We start from the raw sequence: 21,327 nt of genomic DNA, 5'->3' as shown, positions 1-21,327 counted from the left end.
CATTTGGTACGCAGCCTTGGTTAGTTGAGACTGCTGATTTGGGAGGAGCTGGATATTGACCCTGTTGTTGATTGTGCATTTCCTTTATACATAACCAATTCTCAGAGGCTTAATAAGAGAGAAGCACTATAAAAAGAAACGCACACTTGGCTCTACCAAATACTTGAGGTACGGTACAGTCAACTATCATCTCTTAAGTTGTTTTGCTTACCCTACAGTTTTCTCAAGTAGAAGTTATGGCTTCCAGGCTACAGCCTGCCATCATGCTTGTCAATATTTGTTCCTGTACCTGTCAAGTGTTGTTGTATATAGCTTATGTAAGGTACTTTTTTTCAAGGTACTGCTCCATATTTTTTTTAAATATGTTTTTTTACCTTTATTTAACTAGGCAAGTCGGTTAAGAACAAATTCTTATTTACAATGACGGCCTAGAAACAGTGGGTAACTGCCTTGTTCAGGAGAAGAATGATAGATTTTTACCTTGTCAGCTCGGGGATTCGATCGAGCAACCTCTCGGTTACTGGCCTAACCACTAGGCTACCTGCCGCCCCTTTATACATCCAGCTAGCAATGAGATGTGGTATTATTTCTATTGATTTTTAGTCAATGGTAAGAGAGCACTAAGACTTTCCCCAATACCTTTGAACATCCTCCCTCTTATCTCCCTCCTTTCTCTTCCCTCCTTCTTTCTACTGTAATACTCCATGCGTCACTAATGCTAATAAACACACTGTACTTTTTGTCTTTTCATCAGACCCATGCTGCTCTCCCATCTCTTGTTTGTTCCTTTCCTCTCTTCAATATTTCATGCCATTGAAAGTGCATCTGTTCTGGCGTTTTCCCATGCCCTACCACCTCCTGACTGTTAAAACACGATTTGCTATCATTAGACATCCCGCTCCTTGACTCTTTCATCCCCCTTGCTTCTCAATCATCTCCATTGGGACCATCATGTTTCTTGATGATGACCCTCGCTGCAATGATTGCCCTCATTTATTTCATTTTTACCCCATATTTGTATGCCACTGTTCCATTATTGTCACTACCTCAATTTTGCAAACACGCTACCACCATTTTGCACGCACACACACGCATGCACACACACACAAAAGTCAATCACTTATTGTTCATGTGTCTTGTGCCTCTGTTATGATATCTCTCATCAATATTGCTAGGACATACAGCATGCCCCCATTCCCCTTCTCCCTTCTTTTTCATTCACCACGATCCTTTACCAATCCCCAGCTCATTCCCTGAAGGTTCACCCTTCATCCACTCATTCACTTTCTCTCTCTCTCTTTTCACCATGTCCTGACAATACAGAACATTGTTCTTGATGGCTTGGCAGATGCCATTATCCCTGGCCGATATCTTCACAATCACATTAGCCATTTGTACAGCTGGGTACTTGCTGGAGCAAATCAGGTTAAGCACCACGCTCACCTACCTACCTACCGCACATTTGACTCAGCACCGGTACCCCCTGTATATAGCCACGTTATTGTTATTTTATTGTGTTACTTTTTTAAACTTTAGTTTATTTAGTAAATATTTTCTTAACTCTTATTTTCTTAAAACTGCATTATTGCTTAACGGTTTGTAAGTAATAATTTCACAGTAAGGTTGTATTTGGCGCATGTGATACATTTGATTTGATTTGAGCAGTAAGGTCCACCTGGAGTTCAGACCTGCCATCCTCCTAATTGCCAATAATCATAACAGCCACGCTATGGTGTTCTTTGTCTTTCTTTCTCCTCCTCCCTAAACTTTCTTTGACCAAATATTGTTGTTGTCTTATGAATAATGGTTGGTTACACTCATTAAATGTGTTTATTTTGGATCCCCCTCATACACAGAATTCTGTGAACACTTCATTCAAAGTGGGTTTTTGGTGTTTGAATTTAAAATATGAATATTATTTAGTGAGATAAGAAATGAAAGAAACAAAGAGAGAAAAATAGAGTGGTAAATAGAGATAGGACAAAATGGACGAGAAACAAAGCGCAACATTTAAAACATATATTTAAATATTTGTATTTTAATTATGTTACGAAGAGATAGATTGATGATAACATATTATCTAAATAATCAATGTGTCCATACCGATACCATTCATGAATTAATCATTATGCATATAGAGTAAACAAGGTAACAACTTACTCTAGTGTAAGGCTACAAATGTCTGCCTTACAGTGCCTAGCATCGTTGAAAGAACAACATGCTCGTGCACATCCGCAACACATCAAATTTAAACACATTTGATTATTGATGATATGAAGAAATCCACCAGAGACCATGCCTCCCTCTCCCATACTATGTATGTACAAAGCCTACATTGAGAAGCTCACAGTTTCACACGCATACATAGGCCTACCCTTCCATGTATAGGGGCTACTGTAGGGTTCATGTTTCTCAAATAGGAATAGGTGAATATTGACAGTATATACAATATGAGGTGTAGAATATACAAAAGAGAATGTTGGTGAAGAGATGCAGGGATTTGCCAAGGAGATGCAGTGAGGGGTGAAGGGATGACAAATGGTAGTAGCAAGTGATCTGGCATAGTAAGAACAGACAGAGGCAACAACAGAGAAGAGGGAGAGTTAGGGAAAAGTGTTAGTAGCCTACTCTCTCTTTCTCTTTCATCCCCCTTTCCCAGTCACCACGGCAACATGCCTGGAGGGCACTCAAGAGAGGCGTCATCACTGACAAAAACAACAGAGGGGGAGAGTGAGTGAAGGGAAACGAGAGCAAAATAGACCGTGTGTGTGCGTGCGCGTGTGTGTTTGTGTGTCTGGGCATGAGAGAAGGGGTGTGAGTAGGAGAGAGTAGGGCTGACCAACTGTGCTTTTGGCATTTAGAATTTTCTGCAATTAAGTATTTTAAACTTGAACTTCAGTGAGAACTAATCACAAGATACAAATGATTTAGTAGGCTATACTCAAGGACAGTTTACAGACACCCACATTAAGGGGACTAAATCAAGCCTCACATCACCAAAACCACTTTTATGAAAGTTACACCAAAGATATGATAAAATCTGTTTTAATAGGCCTACAGAATGTGCATATTTAATCAAACACAGTAATGACTAAAATAGTTAAATTAATAGTAATTACTTCACTGGCCAAAAGCATGGTTTTACAATCCACCAATGATGAAATTGAACAGGTTAATTAATATCTCTTTGGGATATTAAACATGCGCACGCGCATCAAACACACACGCGCACACACAGTGGTGGTGGGGCGGGGCTGCTGGATGGACAGAGCGAGCGCATCGTGTCTATCAGAGGGCGGGAATGTAGAGTCAACGGGTGCGCAGTGTGTGGCTAGTCTGGACGCGGCGGCAGGTAGAAACCTAAAAGTCTCAACGGACACAGACTGAGTTGAGGCTAATTTCAAATGACAATGTAGACAATTACATTTACAGTCGAAAAGAAAAAGGAAACCTACCAACAGGAGGATAATGTAAACACATTTTGATGAACTTTGATGATACCATTTCAACGCCAGCTGTGCTTGTCCAAGACGAAAGGTTGTCTTGATGTGAGGCTACATTGAGGTGATTTGCAACGTTTCATCAACACGGGACTTCAGTTGTCATTGTCAAATATTGCAGTCTACTTTGCCTTATCACGTCTCCTTCTGAACACGATTGTTTTCAGTCTGTGGAGAGGATTAGGGAACATAAAAGGAATACTCAAAGCACAGTGACTTCAAAGTGCGCAGCAGGCAAAGTAAGTAAACATAGGGTTGGGGAGGAAACCGGGTTCGTAGTCGCAATGGAATTAGTGCTGAAGAAGTATTCGTCCGTTCCAAACGTCGCTGGAAACTTCAACTAGGTTGTGTTACCGCTGGGATGTTGACAGCGACCTGCTGTTTGGGACGGAGGGACTGAGAGCGAAGAAGGTAGGCTAGAGAGGACGAGGAACAGTGGGATTATGGCTCTCGCAACCGTTTCTCTCTGTCTAATAGCGCTCGCCTTTACACATTTGCACCAGACGCGTGCCAACGACCGACATGCCGTCTATTGGAACAGCTCAAATTTACAGTAAGTAAACTAGCCTACAGATATCGGCGTAATACAGTAGAACAGACTATCATCTTGGTTTTATTTGTTGCTGTGGACCTACTTTGACGACAGATGTCAGTATTAGGAATTGATCATCCCTAATTTCTAAAAACGTGAAACAAAAATAATCCAAGTTTAAATCATGAAGTGTGACTATTTTACAGGATTCATATGTGAACTGATAGGCCTATGTATAAATCATTCGGTCAATTGTGTGATAAATGCCCACAGTGCCTTTTTAAAATAAGCATGAAAAGTAGCCTTTATGTTTATGCCATAACTTTATTTTCCCCTTCCACAAATTGTAGGCTATTTCTACAGGGAATGACGGATTTTGCCTATTGCCAATAACACACACACACACACACACACACACACACACACACACACACACACACACACACACGCACACACACACACACACACACGCACACACACACACACACACACACACACACACACACACACACAGTATAATAGCCAATAACAGGCAGCTGTTTTATTGTAATGTTCCTTTCCACCATGTTAGCGGGTACCCTGGTGTTCTATATGCATATTTAATATGGCCAACTCAGTTCTCGCTGTCCATCTCTTCCTCCACCATGACTCGTATCTCTCTCTCTCTCTCTCTCTCTCTCTCCATTTTACACACAATCCTACGCATTTGAGTGCAATCCATTCTGATATTGCCTGCCATCTTTGTCCCCCTTCCATCCTACTACAGTAGGTTACAATACTGTAGGTAAGCGTCTCCATACCTCTAACTCTGCAGCAGAGATCGATTGGCTATCTGGTGCCTTTGTCCTCTCATTATTTTACATTAAATCCATCATTCTCACATTGTTTTATCTTCTCCCCTCACCCCACCTCTTGCTCTCTCTCTCTCTCTCTCTCTCTCTTTTGCTCTGTCTTTCTTTCTTTTTCTCTCTATTTGTTTTCCTCCTCCTTTCGCCCATTTATATTCACCTCAGACACTGGCCTCTCCCCTGTATGGCCTCTCTTGATCTCATACTTGGTTATTTTCCTCCCTCTCTCTTATTTTTCTACTGTCTCTGATGGCCAGCCTGTCCCCATCAATTCCTTTTTTTGTGTGCATCTCATTACCATCCCCCATCTGCTCCTGTTTCATCATTCACCTCCAAAACCCAGGTTGTACCCCAAATGGCACCCTATTCCCTTTATAGTGCACTACTTTTGACCAGGGCCCATAGGGCTCTGATAAAAAGTAGTACACTATATATAGGAAATAGGGTCTCATTTGGGACACATACCCAGAATGAAAGGTACACAAAGATAATTACATAGGATAAAGTTGTTTGAATGCATCTGAAATATAATTAATTAAGGATTCTGGGCATGTGAGGCTTACAGACAGTTTTTTATAATCAAGGTATCTCAATCACACAACAAACAGTGCAAATGAACGCCTCATAAAAATTCCAACCAGCTCTGGTTGCGATAGCAATTAACTATGTCAGTGAGAATCTGAATAGAGGAGAGGTATATTAGATGAGACTCATTAGCATTGCTAGTGCATGTTCAAAGTGCTGTGAGGATTTTGCAGGTTTGTGAGCGTCACATTCTGTATTAGTATTATCTATCATTGTTCATTATTAATTTGGCGTGTGTTCTATCCAGAATGACGTGCACGGCGTGAGGAGTACACCCAGGCATTGTATGGTGTAATCATTCATCAAGTGTTGGCACATCAGCACCTTAATATAACATTTATATGAATATATTTTAATTTTAATATACTCCAATGAGTGTTTCAGTGTGGGATGTGTGTGTGTGTGTGTATGTATGCACATGTGTGTTTGTTTGTAATATCTTCCCCTCTACACTGAGATAAGTATCTGTAGAATAATGCAAAAATTGACCCAGTTTGCAGGTAGCAGACAAATCCACAGAGGCTATGGCAGGAATACTGATAGGCCATCAAGCCTCATAGGCCGTAGGCTTTAGGCCACTCCAGCACCGCTTTAAAACAGACGACTAGTTTGAAAAGGAAAGACTGGGATACCGTAACAAAAGTTGGAGATACAAGAAGTGCCCTGATTGCAGCAGTCAGAGTTGCAGCACAGTTATCTACCTCCATCTCCTTTAGAAAGAGTTGCTCCCAGCTTCCGCTCACAGAGGCATGCCTAAGCCAACTCGTTAAAAATGTCCCTGCTAATGGTTGACTGAAGCAGGAAAAAACACACACGCAGGCCATTAAATCATCTCGCATCTGAGGCCATCTGCCAATTAGAGAGGGGAGATGTGGAACATCTTGAGGAGCACATGTGAGTGGTGTTGGCCTTGCCAGTGACACAGTCTGAGTCCCAAATAGCATCCCATTCCCTATATAGTACACAAAAGTAGTGCACTATGTAGGGAAGAGGGTGCCATTTGGGACACACACACAAACTGTAGCGTCTTAATTGGATGTTCAACATGATCAAAACAATAATGTGGCTTTTAGTCATTCTCAATGTCGCTCCTAAGGATCATAACTTAGCAGGAGATCAGGGCATACAGGTCCTTTGCACAGGTGTGGGAGGGAATAGTAAGGAACCCATGGTGTAAAATCAGCCTACCATTGCCTCCTAGACAAGATGAAATGTGGAACCTCAGTGTGTTATTGCGCTATGTGCGTTCATTGTACGACATATTGTGAACCCGATTTGAGACCTGAAATTGAGTCTGTCAGGCCTCCAAACCAAAGAAAGAAAGAAAACACTGCCTGCATGCATCCCTCCCTGCCTGCCTGGTTGGCTCACCATATCCGGTGTTACAAAATAAATTATCACCTTGACAAATAGCTTCCCTGAGAGTAAGAGGCGTAGGGGCTCCTCATGATCAATGTGGAGCGGAGCTGCTGTCTTACTCAACCGCCCCACTGAAGATGTGTGGGTGGAGGACCAGCAACTCAGAGCTGGTGGCACTGTGTGGTTGCGGAGGAGAGGGGAGCCCCAACACACTTTGGGTAGAGAGGTTTCTGATTTTCTCAGTGAGATTATTTATAGGGAAGATGAATGATAGATAAACACACAGAGGGAGACAAATAGAGATGGAGAAGAGGAAAAATGTGGAGAACGGTTTGGAAAGAAAGGGGTCGGGAGGAGTGATGGAGAATATGGAGTGCTGGTAGAGTAATGGAAAGTGTGCCAAGAAGGTAGAGTGAGGCAGAGGATATTTTGAGAATGATTAAGAGAGCCCAAAGACAGGGAGGGAGAGTGAGGCAGTGAGCTTTTGTGGAAATTAAAGTTATTTGGCGAATGTGCTGCGGCTGTTGCTTCTGGAGAGATTATACTTATGGGAGGTGACCCGTGCTAATGTGGACACGCAGGGTTATTCATGTGGACCAGTGCTCGGAGACAATAGCAGAGGTCTGGCCCTATGCAATACTGTGCAGTGCAACGCGTGAGACACAAGTGGATTTTCTAGCTGATTACATGCAAGGCTGTCTGTCTAGCTTGCTCACTGAACAGTCTCGGCAATTTTGCATACAAATGTATCTTACTCAGTGACATTCAATTTGTTCTTTTCAACATTCGTCATACCACCGTGACACGCAACCGTCTCAAACTGCATTATATATTTATTTCCTGCCTTGTAGTTGATGGCTATAGTGCTGAATGGGAATCTGTGAGCAACACTGATTCCAAAGAGAATGAAAAAGAGAATGGTGCTGGAGAGAATAGCAGCTGTTTTACGGGCTCCTGATCAATTGTGCTATTTTGTGTATTTTTTTTGCGTTGATCGTAACTTTTTTTTAACATAATGTTTCCGCCATTGTTTCCAATGACCAAAAAGAGCTTCTGGACATCAGAACAGCTATAACTAACCTTAATTTGGATGAGGACTTCTACTTCAATGAGTCAGAGATGAAAGACATCACATGCGCTGCTGTTACTGTTTATTGTATATCCTGTTGCTTAGTCACCTCGTACGCCTGCACATCGCACAAAGCAGCATGCCTTGCCCTTAACTGCACACACAGAACTAACATCAACTACATGCATGATAATCTTTCATGGTTGAGGGTTTAGGAGAAATGTTCTACTTTTCTTCTAGTCTTTTCAAGAAACCACTTGTATATTTGCATACACTTCAAACAGATATGCATAACCCACCAGACACACCACTATGGGTTTCTTCACAGTACCCAAACCAAAAACATATTTAATGCGGCGCTCAGTTATGTATAGAGCCATGTCATCGTGGAATGCTCTACCACCAGAGGTTACTCAGGCAAAAAGCAAGTTTAGCTTTAAAAAACATCTTGTATCGCTGCACCTCTCATCTTTCTAAAGAACTGAATACGAATGTATATGTGAATAGTTTGTAAATAGTATTTTTGTTGTCTCTTGGTGTCTTTACTATATATACAGTCGGGGCCAAAAGTTTTGAGAATGACACAAATATGAATTTCCACAAAGTTTGCTGCTTCAGTGCCTTTAGATATTTTTGTCAGATGTTACTATGGAATACTGAAGTATAATTACAAGCATCTCATAAGTGTCAAAGGCTTTTATTGACAATTACATGAAGTTGATTCAAAGAGTTAATATTTGCGGTGTTGACCCTTCTTTTTCAAGACCTCTGCAATCCGCCCTGGCATGCTGTCAATTAACTTCTGGGCCACATCCTGACTGATGGCAGCCCATTCTTGCATAATAAATGCTTGGAGTTTGTCAGAATTTGTGGGTTTTTGTTTGTCCACCCGCCTCTTGAGGATTGACCACAAGTTCTCAATGGGAATAAGGTCTGGGGAGTTTCCTGGCCATGGACACACAATATCGATGTTTTGTTCCCCGAGCAACTTAGTTATCACTTTTGCCTTATGGCAAGGTGCTCCAATCATGCTGGAAAAGGCATTGTTTGTCACCTGTTCCTGGAGGGTTGGGAGAAGTTGCTCTCGGGGGAGAAGTTGCTCTCGGGGGATGTGTTGGTACCATTCTTTATTCATGGCTGTGTTCTTAGGCAAAATTGTGAGTGAGCCCACTCCCTTGGCTGAAAAGCAACCCAACACATGAATGGTCTCAGGATGCTTTACTGTTGTCATGACACAGGACTGATGGTAGTGCTCACCTTGTCTTCTCCGGACAAGCTATTTTCCGGATGCCCCAAACAATCGGAAAGGGGATTCATCAGAGAAAATGACTTTACCCCAGTCCTCAGCAGTCCAATCCCTATACCTCTTGCAGAATATCAGTCTGTCCCTGATGTTTTTCCTGGAGAGAAGTGGCTTCTTTGCTGCCCTTCTTGACACCAGGCCATCCACCAAAAGGCTTTGCCTCACTGTGCGTGCAGATGCACTCACACCTGCCTGCTGCCATTCCTGAGCAAGCTCTGTACAGGTGGTGCCCCAATCCCGCAGCTGAATCAACTTTAGGAGACGGTCCTTGCGCTTGCTGGACTTTCTTGGGCGCCCTGAATCCTTCACAACAATTTAACCGCTTTCCTTGAAGTTCTTGATGATCCGAATAAATGGTTGATTTAGGTGCAATCTTACTGGCAGCAATATCCTTGCCTGTGAAGCCCTTCTTGTGCAATGATGACGGCACATGCTTCCTTGCAGGTAGCCATGGTTGACAGGAAAAGAACGATGATTCCAAGCACCACCCTCCTTTTGAAGCTTCCAGTTTGTTATTCAAACTCAATCAGCATGACAGAGTGATCTCCAGCCTTGTCCTCATCAACACCTGTCTTAACGAGAGAATCACTGACATGATGTCAGCTGGTCCTTTTGTGGCAGGGCTAAAATGCAGAGGAAATGTTTTTGGTGGATTCAGTTCATTTGCATGGCAAATAGGTACTTTGCAATTAATTGCAATTCATCTGATCACTCTTCATAACATTCTGGAGCAAATTGCCATCATACAAACTGAGGCAGCAGACTTTGTGAACATTAATATTTGTGTCATTCTTTTGGCCAACACTGTACAGTTGAAATCGGAAGTTTACATACACTTAGGTTCGAGTCATTAAAACTCGTTTTTCAACCACTCCACAAATGTCTTGTTAACAAACTATAGTTTTGGCAAGTCGGTTAGGACATCTACTTTATGCATGACCCAAGTAATTTTTCCAACAATTGTTTACAGACAGATTATTTCACTTATAATTCACTATCACAATTCCAGTGGGTCAGAAGTTTACATACACTATGTTGACTGTGCATTTAAACAGCTTGGAAAATTCCAGAAAATTATGTAATGGCTTTAGAAGCTTCTCATAGGCTAATTGACATGATTTGAGTCAATTGGAGGTGTACCTGTGGATGTATTTCAAGGCCTACCTTCAAACTCAGTGCCGCTTTGCCTGACATCATGGGAAAATCAGAAGAAATCAACCAAGACTTCAGAAAAATCTGGTTCATCCTTGGGAGCAATTTCCAAATGCCTGAAAGTACCACGTTCATCTGTACAAACAATAGTACGCAAGTATAAACACCGTGGGATGACGCAGCCGTCCTACAGCTCAGGAAGGAGACGCGTTCTGTCTCCTAGAGATGAATATACACTGCTCAAGAAAATAAAGGGAACACTTAAACAACACAATATAACTCCAAGTCAATCACACTTCTGTGAAATCGAACTGTCCACTTAGGAAGCAACACTTATTGACAATAAATTTCACATGCTGTTGTGCAAATGGAATAGACAACAGGTGGAAATTATAGGCAATTAGCAAGACACCCCCAATAAAGGAGTGGTTCTGCAGGTGGTGACCACAGACCACTTCTCAGTTCCTATGCTTCCTGGCTGATGTTTTGGTCACTTTTGAATGCTGGCGGTGCTTTCACTCTAGTGGTAGCATGAGACGGAGTCTACAACCCACACAAGGGGCTCAGGTAGTGCAGCTCATCCAGGATGGCACATCAATGCGAGCTGTGGCAAGAAGGTTTGCTGTGTCTGTCAGCGTAGTGTCCAGAGCATGGAGGCACTACCGGGAGATAGGCCAGTACATCAGGAGACGTGGAGGAGGCCGCAGGAGGGCAACAACCCAGCAGCAGGACCGCTACCTCTGCCTTTGTGCAAGGAGGAGCAGGAGGAGCACTGCCAGAGCCCTGCAAAATGACCTCCAGCAGGCCACAAATGTGCATGTGTCTGCTCAAACGGTCAGAAACAGACTCCATGAGGGTGGTATGAGGGCCCGACGTCCACAGGTGGGGGTTGTGCTTACAGCCCAACACCGTGCAGGATGTTTGGCATTTGCCAGAGAACACCAAGATTGGCAAATTCGCCACTGGCACCCTGTGCTCTTCACAGATGAAAGCAGGTTCAAACTGAGCACGTGACAGATGTGACAGAGTCTGGAGATGCAGTGGAGAACGTTCTGCTGCCTGCAACATCCTCCAGCATGACCGGTTTGGCGGTGGGTCAGTCAGGGTGTTGGGTAGCATTTCTTTGGGGGGCCTCCATGTGCTCGCCAGAGGTAGCCTAACTGCCATTAGGTACCGAGATGAGATCCTCAGACCTCTTGTGAGACCATATGCTGGTGCGGTTGGCCCTGGGTTTCTCCTAATGCAAGACAATGCTAGACGTCATGTGGCTGGAGTGTGTCAGCAGTTCCTGCAAGAGGAAGGCATTGATGCTATGGACTGGCCCGCCCGTTCCCCAGACCTGAATCCAATTGAGCACATCTGGGACATCATGTCTCGCTCCATCCACCAACGCCACGTTGCACCACAGACTGTCCAGCAGTTGGCGGATGCTTTAGTCCAGGTTTGGGAGGAGATCCCTCAGGAGACCATCCGCCACCTCATCAGGAGCATGCCCAGGCGTTGTAGGGAGGTCATACAGGCACGTGGAGGCCACACACACTACTGAGCCTCATTTTGACTTGTTTTAAGGACATTACATCAAAGTTGGATCAGCCTGTAGTGTGGTTTTCCACTTTAATTTTGAGTGTCACTCCAAATCCAGACCTCCATGGATTGATAAATTTGATTTCCATTGATAATTCTTCTGTGATTTTGTTGTCAGCACATTCAACTATGTAAAGAAAAAAGTATTTAATAAGAATATTTCATTCATTCAGATCTAGGATGTGTTATTTTAGTGTTCCCTTTATTTTTTTGAGCAGTGTATATACTTGTGTATTGTTAAGTAGTAGTAGAAGTAGGCTATGATTCAATGATAAATTAAGGTACCATTAGGTACCACATCGATTATATGCAACGCAGGACAAGCTAGATAAACTAGTAATATCGTCAACCATGTGTAGTTAACTAGTGATTATGTTAAGATTGATTGTTTTTTATAAGATACGGTTAATGCTAGCTAGCACCTTGGCTTCTTGCTGCACTCGCATAACAGGTAGTCAGCCTGCCACGCAGTCTCCTCGTGGAGTGCAATGTAATCGCCCATGATCAGTGTCCAAAAATGCAGATTACTGATTGTTATGAAAACTTGAAATCGGCCCTAATTAATCGGCCATTCCGATTAATCCGTCGACCTCTAGTTCGGACTAGGCCCCTTAGTTCCAGTGAAGGGAAATGTTAACGATACAGCATACAATGACATTCTAGACGATTCTGTGCTTTCAACTTTGTGACAACAGTTTGGTGAGAAGGCCCTTTCCTGTTTCAGCATGACAATGCCCCTGCGCACAAAGCAAGGCCCATAGAGAAATTGTTTGTGAGATCAGTGTGGAAGAACTTGACTGGCGTGCACAGATCCCTGACTTCAACCCCATCAAACACCTTTGGGATGAATTGGAACGTCGACTGCGAGCCAGGCCTAATCGCCCAACATTAGTGCCTGACTTCACTAATGCTCTTGTGGCCGAATGGAAGCAAGACCCTGCAGCAATGTTCCAACATCGAGTGGAAAGCCTTCCCGAAAGAGTGGTAGCTGTTATAGCAGCAAAGGGGGGACCAACTCCATATTAATGCCCATGATTTTGGAATGAGATGTTCGACGAGCAGGTGTCCACATACTTTTGATCAAGTAGTGTTTTTCCAGTTACTGTATTATACAATAAAGGGACTTCTTGAGACATGATCCAGCTATAGATTGATGAGAAGACTGGTCACGTCGTAGAATATAGAGATATAGAGAAGAGGCGTATCTCTTGTATGGAAAGCTCTTTATAAGAGGTTCATAAGATTGGTGTGTTTCAAATGGCACCCTATTCCCTATATATTGTAGTGCACTACATAGGGAATAGGGTGCCATTTGAAACACACTGAATTCCCACCATGAAAATTCCACTCAATAATGAGGGAGAGAGCTCTTGAGTAACATAATGCCATTTGGGACACAACCACTGTGTATTTTCTCTCTGTTCATATCAAGAGCCCTACTGGGGAAGTGTCATGGGACTAATCTGAAAGTTAGGGCATGCATTCTTCAGATTAACACAGAGAGAACACACAAGGCCCCTCCACGTGCCATCAAAAGTCATTAGTATTCCAAGTTCTCCAAGGTTAGAGAGGCTGCACTTAGCTGGCTCTGTAAACCCACAGGAGATAGCCCTGAACCAGACAGGTAGAACCAATTTCAGACTCAATGATTTGAATGCAAATACTCCTACAGAGGAGGCCTTCCAACTCTCAGCCTGAGCCTCCTCCTCTAAGTTCTACTACAGTGTATGGTATATTAAGCTAGTAGTGGTATGAGCAAGGAAATACTAGAAATTGGCACGGGCATTCCTAACACATTTAGTGGAAATGTCCTGTATTTACCAAATCATGAGAGCAAACCACCACACAAGTCAGAGTTATCATAAAGTCCATCTTTAATTATAATGAGCTCCATCACAACCCTGTGACTCTCAGATCAATTCAGTGTCTATACATGAATTCTCTGAGAGTGCTTACACATTGCAACTGAGATCCTTTATAGCAAAGACACACATAGCCAGACAGCATTGGCTATAAATTATCGTTCAGCCTTGTCTCCTAAACTATGTTCTTATCTCGCTCTTGGTACCACTCAGGACCAGCACCATTACCTCATCCAATAGCATATATCAAATACACCCCCTCCTGGACAAGATCACAGAGAGACAGTGACTGGCACACAGACATTGTGGAGCCAAGAGATCATTGGTTCCCCCTCAATCATCCCTTCACATGGTTTAAAAGATACAGTGCCTTGCGAAAGTAATACTTTCGCAAGGCACTGTATGTTTACATATTAAGACAAGCTTGACCTCTCCCCTTTCTGTGGCCCAAGTAACTGAACCCTGACAGAGAACAGATAACTGCAAACGGCCAACAGTATTATCCAAAAGAAGACATTCTAATGACAAATATCTCACATAAGCATGCAATAAAATGAATAAAACATTTTATTTATAAATGTTACCTAAAGAAATCTGATTCTGCTACTACACACACCAGCCCATTATTTTCCAAGGCCCCCCCCCCCCCATTATTTTATTTTCCAAGGCCCCCCCATTAATAGCCAAATAATGATACTTCTGCACAAAACCCCCAATTTAGACAGGCCCAAATAAGCTTAAGATGGACCAGCCCTTCTGGCGTTTGCCAGTACTGCTCTATGGCCAGTTCGTCTCTGGAGTGTGTTATGTTACCAGTGTTGTTAGGTTGCTGCCAGGAAATTGCATTGCTCTTGTGAAGAAAATTGTTCCCCATGTAGAAAAATATCAACGCCATTGATAAATGGATGGTCACTGGCCATAGTATCTTGTCATGGATTTGCTACAGGGCCTGGAAAATACGTTATCGTTTGTCGATAAGAAAACCTCTCTGGTGTGAAGATTGGGTCTGTAGTTTTTGTTAGCCAGTACCTCTTTAATAGATAACTATACTTCGTAATTGAACATTTTTGGTGGGAAAAATCACTTACTCACAAGGCTGTGCTTTGTCATATGTGACTCAGTGTTTTTTTACATTGGATAAAAGTAGAGACTCACACTATGATATATCATTTTGTAGCTCTATTGTTGAGGAACAATGGGAAAGTAATTCTGCTTTGAAAGTTGACAAACTTGTTAGCTAACTTTTGAGAAAATGACCTTTGAATGTTTTGGTATCTAGTGAAGAGCTCTTCTATGTCTACAACCATTCAGCATCGTTCACACCCTCTGAAAGCTTTAGCCCCACCCATCTTGTTTCGCCCTCGGAGCGTTCAGAGTGCACACTTGACGCTCTGGCCGATGATTTGTTTACCTATGGATAACATGAAAACAGCCTAACCAGCTCTGCTGGCAACAATTTCATTACGCTTCTTTGCAGACATTTACTAACACCGACCATATTCAACACGTGATGTACACTTTTTAGCTTAAGACCTTGTCACGTTCGTTGACTGGAGGAGACCAAGGCGCAGCGTGATGCGAATACATGTTACTTTTAATGAAGAAGGACACTAAACAAACTATACAAAACAACAAAACGAACGTGAAGCTATAGTATAAATGTGCAGACACAGGCAACTAACACATAGACAATAACCCACGAAATACCCAAGGAATAGAGTGGGGCAAAAAAGTATTTAGTCAGCCACCAATTGTGCAAGTTCTCCCACTTAAACAGATGAGAGAGAGGCCTGTCATCATAGGTACACTTCAACTATGACAGACAAAATTAGAAGAAAAAAAATCCAGAAAATCACATTGTAGGATTTTTAATGAATTTTTTTGCAAATTATGGTGGAAATCATAGACATACATACCACCCAGACTAATAAACACCCATAGACATACAAAACCCCTAGACAGGAACAAAACCAAAATAATAAAGAAAACAAAGAATACTAATGTCAGGGCGTGACATAGCTAGGCAAATAAGGAACCTAGCTAGGTAAACAACATGTAAAATCACACATGTAACGTTAGCTAACGAGCCAGCCAGCTAACTAACGTTAGCTAGTTTATTATTTTTTACCCCCTTTTCTCCGTGGTATCCAATTGGTAGTCACAGTCTTGTCCCATCGCTGCAACTCCCGTTCGGACTTGGGAAAGGCAAAGGTCGAGTACCATGCGTCCTCCGAAACATATCCCAGCCAAGCCGAAATGCTTCTTAACATACTGCTCGCTTAATCCGGAAGCCAGCCTCACCAATTTTTTCGAAGGAAACATTGTACACCTGGCAACTGTGTCAGCATGCATGCGCCTGGCCCACCACAGGAGTTGCTAGTGCGCTTTGGGACAAGAACATCACTGCTGGCCAAACCCTCCCCTAACCCGGATGACGCTGGGCCAATTGTGCGCCGCCCCATGAGTCTCCCGGTCACGGCCGGCTGCGACAGAGCCTGGACTTGAACCAGGATCTCTAGTGGCACAGCTAGCACTGCGATGCAGTGCCTTAGACCAGGCTAACGTTAGCTAGTTAAACAACAATGAACATAGTGCCAAATCATGTTGTTACTACAATGCATGAATATGCTGGGAGCTACCCATCCAGGTTCAATGTTAGCTAGGTAACATTACGCTCTAACTAGTGAAGCAAACAGCTGTGGGATACGACTAACAACGTCAGCTAGGGAGCCAGCCAGATAATGTTAGCTAGCTAGCTAGCTAACTGTACACTTTACCTTAAAACATGTAGCTAGCTAGGTAAACAATGAACCTAGTTTGGTAAACAATGTATAAAATCACACGTTAGCTAATGAGCCACACATTAGCTAACGAGCTAATGCCAGCCAGCTGACGTTAGCTAGCTAGCTAACAGTAAACTTTACCTTGAAGTGAAACCACTTTGTCAAAATTAGAAGAGTTTAATAACTGAAAATGTAGCTAGCTATTTTACCTGTATACTTCATCATGCATGATGGACGCATCTCCCTGTCATGGATGCCATGCCACAGTTGCCCTTAGTTTGAGGATGTAATCCGGAGACTGGTGTTTTCGCCATCTCTTTAGCTATCATACTCTAATTCCACTGATTTCAAAACTTGATCCTCCAGAGAGTGGAGCTATGCTGCGCCACTACATTACACACTTTTTAAAAAAAAGCAGCGTTCGACAGGATTACCAGCACAGACTAACCAGCTCAAATAGACAGAAGCTTCTATATGGCAGACCAATCCAAACTCCTCTCTCGGCATGTCCAGCCCAATTATTATCTCAGCCAATCATGTCTAGTGGGAAGGTTACTTTTTCTGTGGCTTAACCAACAAGGCTCGTAAATTTAACACTTTTATTCGTATTTGCAGATGGCATACAAGTTTGTTATTAAGGCACATGAAAGTTCACATGTTCAAGAAGGCATTTCTGCACCATTTTTTTTTAACGTTCAAATGGCTCTCCTGTGAAGTCGTGAGTTGCGACATACGCCTAGTTTCCTGAATCGGGTCACATATCTTGTTGTCTTAACATCCCCCTACAGGCCTTAAGCCATGTCTTTGCTGTAATACTGCTGAGTATTTTACAACAATGCAGTCACATGAACAGGCAGCGGAACGGAAGCTCTCCTCGAGTTCATTGGTTGGGAGTGCTTTTTAGTCTATCTATCAAGGGGGCCAATTCTGAATATGGATGTAATAATTAGGTATTCTGTTATAATTGAGAATTTGCCTATTGAAGCTGTAATTATAGGAAGGTCTGAGACCCTTTGGCAGCTGTCGTCTCTGTAATGAGAACATCTAAAGAAAATTGAAATCTCTCTCCAGTGCTTTGCACATTCAAAATTACTAAATGTAATTTGACCTCCTTCAATGGCAGCAGGCAGCCACTGCTGCCTCCAGAAGTTTAATATGTCCAGTTATGTTGAAGGGGGACAACTTCAAGCGAAACAGTTCTATTACAAATATGATAGGGGAAGTCTTTAGAACTTGAAAGTCATATAAGTGGAATGGACAGGAGGCCACTACCTCAAGGCATGGATGGAAGAAGAATTCTTGTTAGTAAGCCATATAGGGCTGGGGAGCCTTGATGGCAGAAGTCCCACCTTTGCCAAGCCAAAAGACTAACCTAAAAGCAGCCCATTTTACAGAAAAGCTAATAGTATTATTTGACATACAAGACAAGAAGTTTGTGTCATTGTGTTTTGCATAGATTGCAACTCCCAAACTGCTGACTTAATTCTCCTCCCCTCTGGGCTCCCGAGTGGTGCAGCGTCACTACTGAGGAACTGCATCTCATTGCAACAGGCGTCCCTACTGTCCCTGGCTGTAAAACATCTGGCCGTGACTGGGTGTCCCATAGGGCGGCGCACAATTGGCCCGTCGTCTGGGTTTGGCCGGGGTAGGCCGTCATTGTAAATAAGAATTTGTTCTGAACTGACTTGCCTAGTTAAATAAAAGGTTAAAAAACTTAAATTAAATACATTTGGTTATGGTTAATACATGAGCTACGGCACATGCATAATCATGCCTTTCTCTTCACACACATGCACATGTTGTAATCTCTGTGTTATTGTCATTGATGTATACAGGAATATATGTGACTCAAATCTCACTCATAGTGTCCTATCATTGGACGTGTTCTCTCTGGTTCACTAGTGTGTGTAGTAGTAGTGTTGTGAATTCGAAAACGAGTGTGGGTATGTCTCAAGCGGTGCAGTGAGGATGTGTGTAAAAGTATCTGTTATGTTCGGTGTGTGTGGGTGGCTTTGTTTGCTGTTCTAGTTCAAGGATAGTGCAGTATGTGTATGTTATTTTTGCCTGTGCGCCTATGTTCTTATGTCTGTGTAATGGGTACTGTAATTGTTACTTTAGTGTCTTTTTCAGATTTTGCGCTTAATGTATAGTTGGGTGCGTTTGTGTAGACTGCAGTGTTGTGTGTGTGTGTTAGTGTGTGTCAAGTGATTGTGCAGAACAGAACAGTTCAGTATGTAAACTGGGAGACACACAGAGAGATGAGCCCAGATCCTAGATTCCAGGTCCTCAACACGTTGTGTGTGGGTGTGCTGAATATCAATGTCCTGCTGCACTCTCTCTTTCTCTCTCAATGTATTAACGTGTATATGAGTGTGTGAGTGCATGTGTCTTGAGTCTTGGTGTGTAAGACTTTGCATGGAAGGGACAGTATATGTCTTTGATTGGGTGGCTGTGTGTGTGTGGCTGTGTGTGTGTGGGTGGGTGGGTGTGGGTGGGTGGGTGGGTGAATATCTAGCCTATCTGTGATTGTCTGGGAGTGATTGTCTGGGAGTGCAGAATACTGATTCAGCCTGTTTTCAATGTCTTGCTCTCTCTCGCTCTTTCTCCTACCTGATGTGTGTTTTTCTTTCTGACTGAGTACACGGCAGACCATGGCTGCTGCTATGTGGGGATGCTCCTACATCAAGAGTAGCCCTTCTCTTCTGTCTTCACTCTCGGTGGTGTATTTGAAGTGGTTCTGCCCAGCCTTCTGTTGCTGTTCTGTTCTCACCTTGTGTGGAGACAATGGGAATTCTCAGAAGACCACACTAAACCGCATTGCCGTGCGTTGGAGGAGAGCGGACACTGCCGCACATTAACCCCCTTTCATTTACCATGCTACAGTATTGTGTGTCTGCGTGCGTGTGTGTGTGTTGGCTAAAATCTATTTGTGCTAGCGGCAGGCTGTGTATGTGTGTGTTTTTTGTGCATTTCTGTTAGTAAATATAGGAGATACATGGTTATGATAAATATATTTGCTTTTACAGCAGTTAAAGGATTCTGTGCCATTTCCCTAGAGAGGGAGAGCAACATAAAGAGGTAGAACAAGGTAAGGCAGAAATAACCAGCTAAAGAAAGATAGGAATATTGGAAGAATGGCAGGAAGAGAGGTAGAGGAGGTAGCTATAAGCCAAGGCAGAGATGTAAAAGAAGATAGGAGATGGAGGGGGAGGGAGAGTTGGCATATAGAATATTAATGTCCCTGTGTCAGGGAGTGGAGTTTATTCACAGACCAGCACCCCACTCGCTCGCACGCACGCACACACTCATGGTATCTTTCTACACACAAACAACATAAGCACAATACTTGGGTACTCAGTTACTTGGATCAGACTAATTAATCAGACACTGACAATTCACATTGGGAATGCTTTCAGAAACACAATAATCGTCCACCGGTAGCAAAATGTTAAAACACAAATCTTGGAGAGGGAAATGTTCACATACTGTAGTCCTTCCAAAATGACTCACTACACCAGACAAAACTAGCATGCAAACACCTAATAATTCAACTCATGATGTATTCTTAACTAATTGAGAGGTGACCCGTTCCTTAATTCCCTATCTTCTACCTGTGCTACAACTTTGGCCTTGAACACCTGCTCAGTTGGCCGACTTCGAGACCGCAAACATTGACTCACTCCCACACACACCAGTTACTGCTGTATCAGGACTTGGAAATCCCTGCCAGCGTCTAGATATATATATATATATATACACACACACACACACACACACACACACACACACACACAATTGGAATGTGAGCAGGGGCGGGTTTGTGAGGGAGAGACACCCTCTCATTCAAGGGTGACAGCCAAACAGACAGGCTCAAGCACACTGCTGTCTGGAATGGGAAAGAGAGAAGGTGAAACCAGAATTAATATGGTGGGAGAGAGATTGTATACTGTCAAAGGGTAGAAGATGTGTGGAATATTTTCTGTTAAATGATGCAGGGAAAAAATAAAACATATGCTGGTTAGGGTGGTTGTTCATGATGGATGCAACTGTAGCATATTAAAGCAATGAGGTTTTCCTTGTGAAAATTGGTCAAGCCTGATATATACCACCAAGCCCTTTGTACCCAGAAGCACAGAGTAGGCTAATATTAGCAACAAAGAGGTCTGTGGCTGAGGAAAAATCCCCAAACTAATTGTATATAAACGTCCTCTCACTGTCAACTGCGTTTATTTTCAGCAAACTTAACGTGTAAATATTTGTATGTACATAAGATTCAACAACTGAGACAAACTGAACAAGTTCCGCCGTTATGTGACTAACAGAAATGGAATAATGTGTCTCTGAACACAACATAAAAGTCAACATAAAAGGTAACAGTCAGTATCTGGTGTGGCCACCAGCTGCATTAAGTACTGCAGTGCATCTCCTCCTCATGGACAGCACCAGATTTGACGGTTCTTGCTGTAAGATGTTACGCCACTCTTCCACCAAGGCACCTGCAAGTTCCCTGACATTTCTGGGGGGAATGGCCCTGGCCCTCACCCTCTGATCCAACAGGTCCCAGACGTTGTTGTTGTTGTTGCCATCCTGTACATGTCCCGCAGGTGTGATGTTTGGATGTACCGATCCTGTGCAGGTGTTGTTACACGTGGTCTGCCACTGCGAGGACAATCAGCTGTCCGTCGTGTCTCCCTGTAGCGCTGTCTTAGGCGTCTCACAGTACGGACATTGCAATTTATTGCCCTGGCCA

The 21,327-nt window shown here is 43.0% G+C and overlaps 1 protein-coding gene across 1 annotated transcript in view; it reads left to right on the top strand.

Moving 5' to 3' along the window:
- The first annotated feature begins 3,224 nt into the window (after positions 1-3,224).
- LOC110488484 (ephrin-A3) overlaps positions 3,225-21,327 on the top strand; it is a 92,703-nt gene continuing 74,600 nt past the window's right edge. The window contains exon 1 of the mRNA XM_036971383.2: positions 3,225-4,053. Coding sequence (XP_036827278.1) covers positions 3,944-4,053 — 110 coding nt within the window. The 5' untranslated portion in view covers positions 3,225-3,943. The remainder of the gene's footprint in view (positions 4,054-21,327) is intronic.

Source organism: Oncorhynchus mykiss, chromosome 30, assembly GCF_057628025.1.
Source record: "Oncorhynchus mykiss isolate SJ-2025 chromosome 30, ASM5762802v1, whole genome shotgun sequence".
NCBI classification, from domain to species: domain Eukaryota; kingdom Metazoa; phylum Chordata; class Actinopteri; order Salmoniformes; family Salmonidae; genus Oncorhynchus; species Oncorhynchus mykiss.
The sequence above is the reverse complement of the archived record's forward strand: the minus strand, read 5'-3'. Positions and strand labels throughout refer to the sequence as shown.